This window comes from Branchiostoma floridae, chromosome 8, assembly GCF_000003815.2.
Source record: "Branchiostoma floridae strain S238N-H82 chromosome 8, Bfl_VNyyK, whole genome shotgun sequence".
Classification (NCBI taxonomy): Eukaryota; Metazoa; Chordata; class Leptocardii; order Amphioxiformes; family Branchiostomatidae; genus Branchiostoma; species Branchiostoma floridae.
In genome coordinates this window covers 10865054-10866789 of record NC_049986.1, presented here as the reverse complement: position 1 = coordinate 10866789, position 1736 = coordinate 10865054, and the positions used below count along the sequence as shown (strand labels likewise).

At 41.5% G+C, this 1736-nt stretch overlaps 1 protein-coding gene across 1 annotated transcript in view; it reads left to right on the top strand.

Annotated features, from left to right (window-relative positions):
- LOC118421217 overlaps positions 1–1736 on the top strand; it is a 31437-nt gene that overhangs the window by 20649 nt on the left and 9052 nt on the right. The window contains exons 11-12 of the mRNA XM_035828382.1: positions 326–585; positions 1249–1447. Coding sequence (XP_035684275.1) covers positions 326–585; positions 1249–1447 — 459 coding nt within the window. The remainder of the gene's footprint in view (positions 1–325; positions 586–1248; positions 1448–1736) is intronic.

Below are 1736 nucleotides of genomic sequence, written 5' to 3'. Positions count from 1 at the left end.
AGTGCCCTGGTCAGGCAGCTTTCGAAAGTATAAATAAAAGACACAAAATACGCAAGACTGGTCATGGATTTGATTTTGTGTATATTTTAGGTATACATTTTTCCGTTTCTGCAAACATTCGGCGATCCCTAAAAATCGCGCGTTGATCGAGAGAACACCGGACGTCTTACTGCCGAAAATGTCATCTAGAGCTTGCAGACTCGTCACCCAATCGATTTTCGCCAAATGTGACAAGGGTTTAACACAGATTATAACTTTTAGGAAAAGATGGAAGTGTTATAGTTTCGGTTTGTAATGTGTATCTTGACTTGTATTATTCCTTCAGATGTCACAGAAATCACGGAGTTAAAACCTGGTTTCCGCTTTACCGAGAGAATGGTGGGAAGTGTGAACTACAGCAACAAAGGCGCCAAGGCCGTCGCACCGTGTGAGTTCATCCTCACCATCCAGTCAGACGATCTCCAGGGGATGCTGAATGAAGAGGCTCATTCAGCGGAGATCTTCGGCACGGTCACCTGCACAGCTCTGCATAAGGATCCGCTAACCGTGTCAGATGGTGTTTTTCAGCTTTTCAGTAATGACCAGGTGATTATATCATTGCTCCAAGCATGAGCATTAGACTTTAATTTACTACTTGTCGTCATTAATATTAGTCAAGATTCTGAAATGAAGATTGTCGTCTTACAAGACAGTCTAAAGTTAGGCCTTGTTCTTTTCCCTAGTAGTTTTAGTTTATCAAAGTGAATTCTACAAACACATGGACGCCAAAGCATAAAGTAACGAATTGTACGTTTTCTCGATCCGTCTAAAAGCTTCAATTGAACATTTATCTGTATTGCTAAATGTCATTAAGACTCCACGTTGGACATAATAATCGCCAACACCCCCACAATGACACGTTAAATGTTTGACTTCCCCACTCCTCTATTCAAAAAGGAATACACACTCTACTACTTACATAACTTTAATTTACGAATTTGAAGGTAAAACACGTGCCTCGGTAATTAGTGTATCGTACGTTAAAGAAAGTCTATATCGTCCCCTGCCTCTGTTAAAGTATGGTTGTAAAGCCCTGATGCAGATGGCTTCTTTTCATCTTCTTGCTAGGAAGTCCAATTTTGTGTTCATAAATTAACCACCTGGAAGCATGCTTAAGCTCTTGGGCAATACGTATACCATGTTTACGTGTGCATTCCAAATCATCTTTATCACGTTATTTTATTAAAAGCTTCTTTCCTTGGATTGTAGAACATGGTTGACACGAAGGAGATGCTCTACAAGATGGTGTTGAACGCTAAAGACGGTCAGCAGTTTTACTTCCATGGCCGCAAGGAAGTCCACAGGGACCATGCGGGGGAGATCGGCCTGGGGGACACGACTACGCTGTTTATCAAGATATACCGTGGAGCTAGCGACAAGGGGGAAGCGTTTGCAGAGGGTGTTCTTAGTAAGTTCTGATGTTCTAACTAACTGTGATGGCTAGATGTTAAAACAGGCAACAACATTACAATTGCCCTGTATGTATTAGATAATGCCATTTCTTGATACTTTGTGGAATTTTAGCATATTTTGCCTTCTCTGGGGTAAGTGTTATGGAGGAGTAAGGTCGATGCCCTAGTGATTTGGAAAGGGGATTACAAGGTCACGAGTTCGATTCTCGGCCAGATTCCCAAAGGAAACTCAGCTTACTCACAAAAGTCATTTACGATAATTCTACAGGCTCTAAATGGATTCCA